Source organism: Fundulus heteroclitus, unplaced genomic scaffold, assembly GCF_011125445.2.
Source record: "Fundulus heteroclitus isolate FHET01 unplaced genomic scaffold, MU-UCD_Fhet_4.1 scaffold_287, whole genome shotgun sequence".
In the NCBI taxonomy this organism is placed as follows: domain Eukaryota; kingdom Metazoa; phylum Chordata; class Actinopteri; order Cyprinodontiformes; family Fundulidae; genus Fundulus; species Fundulus heteroclitus.
This window is the reverse complement of record NW_023396697.1, coordinates 41,890-44,453: the sequence shown is the minus strand read 5'-3', so window position 1 is coordinate 44,453 and position 2,564 is coordinate 41,890. Positions and strand designations below refer to the sequence as shown.

The 2,564-nt window shown below is 51.6% G+C and overlaps 1 protein-coding gene across 1 annotated transcript; it reads left to right on the top strand.

Annotated features, from left to right (window-relative positions):
- Positions 1-536: 536 nt before the first annotated feature.
- Positions 537-2,251, top strand: LOC118559451. The gene is made up of 4 exons (XM_036130173.1): positions 537-1,074; positions 1,156-1,604; positions 1,726-2,050; positions 2,126-2,251. Exons 1-4 carry the CDS (start codon positions 811-813, stop codon positions 2,249-2,251), a joined length of 1,164 nt encoding a protein of 387 aa, XP_035986066.1. The 5' UTR covers positions 537-810.
- Positions 2,252-2,564: the final 313 nt, after the last annotated feature.

The following is a 2,564-nucleotide window of genomic DNA, read 5'->3' as shown; positions in this document are numbered from 1 at the left end:
TCTGCTTACTTGCAGGACGCCCTCCTGCACTACGCCTCAGTCTACCCTGACTTCATGGAGGCAGTCAGGTTCCACCGGGCCTTTGAGGAGGCGCAGGCCAAGTCATCTCATCCTGGCTGAGGAATAATTTGGTTCTAAGACAACCAAATTATTCCTCAGTGTTACCTGCAGTTTTTAAGGTTTAATGGAATATAAAATCATGTTTTCAGTTTTGCAGCCTTCGTGTCGTCACGCCGTTCTCTGTCTGGGGTGGAGATCCAGGCTGCGTTGAAGAAGCTCGGCTCCTCAACTAAGCCTGCAGTTCCAGGTGAGATGAAATTCACAGGAGATGCACTGAGCATGCTGGGATGGATTCTCTGCTATGATGTAATGTTTGTTGATATAACTTCATTTCCAGCAGAAAACCAAGACCAGTTCCTCCCGCCCAGTGACGAGGAGCTGATGAGGGCCAGTGGCGACACGGAGAAGTGTGAGTAATGTGACAATTAGACGTACTGCTGACAAAAATGCTGCAACCAATGCTGACCATTTTTCTCCCGTTTCATTTCTCAAATATTGTCAAAGTCCGACAAAACTGAGCTGAAACAGTAAGTTTTGAGTCAATCATTTGCTTGTGGCCAGTAGCTGTAGCTCATCACTAACTGGGCTGGTGCCGCTCAATTGTCAGGTCCTCATCCACCACCTGTAGATTAACTCCACCTGTTTGTTTGCTTTCCACCAGAGTCCTTCCCTCATCCACTCTTTGTAGCGTTAATCATCACCAGCATTCTTCTTCTTTGGCGGCTTTCCTTCTTCCAGACATGTTTGCTTATGAGAGCTGCAGGAATAACTGATGTTTCACTGAGACGTGTCTCTTGTTCTTCAGCTTCAGATAAAGATGCTGAAGCAGTTCCTTCCACCTCCTCCTTGCCTCAGGGGGAACCTGCCGTCTCCGCTGAGCTGGGGGACCCAACTGACCAGGAGCTGCTGGAGGCCTCGGCAGAAGGCAGAGCCTCGGTTCAGCCGCTGGACCCTCCAGAGCCGCCCAGCAGACAGGACGCCCAGCTCAGACGGGATCCTCTCTCTGCTGCTGAGGTCAGCTGACAGAGAGGAACTCTTCTAGAACTTCCTGCATCAGGCTCAGTCACAAGTTAAAATGTCGTCTTCCTTCTGCAGCTGCTGCCTGAGTCCTGGCGGGCAGCTCTCAGCGCAGAGCAGCAGGACTGGATCGGCCGGACGCTGTTTATGAGGGACCGTCTGGGGAGGTCGCGTCTCACCGCCAACCTCAACCTCTGGTGGTTTTCTCCTCAGCCCCGGCCGGTCTATCATCAGCCTCCAGCGTCCCCCGACCCCTTCTTCTCTTGTCGGCTGTTCTTGTGGATGCCTCACAGGGTGTGGCGTCTGCAGCTGACTTGCCCCCAGCCTCTGTGCAGCGGCTCCCTGACAAAGGCTGGGCTGTACAGGACCATCCGGAGGGTCCTGGACATTGACGGCTGGTACCTCATGGCCACGGAGTACCTGGAGTGCCGTCAATGTAAGAAGAAGGTCGGTGGGTGGTCACAGGGCATCATCAGGCAGCTGCCCCCCACCTACAGCTGCCTGTTCCCCGCTGTACTCACGTACAAGTAAGACACCTTAAAACTCTGTTTTGTGCGTCAAACTTAATAATTCAGAACAATCAAAAGCAGCAGCGGCAGTTTATCTACATTGAGATGAGTAACTTGGTGTTGAATCTTGTTCCTGCAGGCTGTCCTGTGACCAGAAGGTGTTTGCACAGCTGAGGTCTCGCACTCTGGGCAACAGTGCGACCGGGCTGTACAACACCTTGCAGGAGCAGCACACCGATGCTTGGATACGGAGATCCATCCACTACCTCGGCGTATGCGAGCAGTTCCGGTCCTTGTACTCCGTCCAACGGCAGGTCGCATCACCGCCGTCCATGCCCCCAGTACCGTCGGCTGCCTGGCTTCTGACGGTGTATGGCTACGACGTGGTGATGCGGCTGGACGAGTTCAAGGCCCGGATCACGTCCACCTTCGGATCCATTTTAAAAATGGATTCCACCAAGAAGGTCTGAGATTCTGTCAGTCTACTGTAGATGTTTGTAAGCGTTGGTTTCTCTGTCGCTCACACGCTCTCCGTTCAGGTGAGGAAGAAGCTCGCCGGCACCGCCTCCAGCATTTCCTCCTGGGTTACCAACATGGGTAACGAGCACGGCCAGGTCCTCATCAGCGTGTTTTGGCTCCTCATCTGGCACCTCGTGCGTCGTTAGCAGGGAGCTAAGGGATGAAATAAAGATGAAAAATATGCTGCTCTCACTTTGCATTTTTATACAGAACTAACACGTTTTCCCAGTGTGATGGACCGAGCAGCAAGGACAGTTAGGCACATGTATATTTTCAAAAACGGGGTTCCTTTATTTAACCCAAAAAGGATAAAATGTACAAAAATGGATCCAGAAAAGAGGTCAAAGGAACAAAACCACTCAAAATAACTAATAACAGAACTAACTCAAACAAACTGACCTGCCTCAATGGAACAAAGAGGAATTTAAATAGTGGCTGAGCAGTCCACAAAAGAAACAC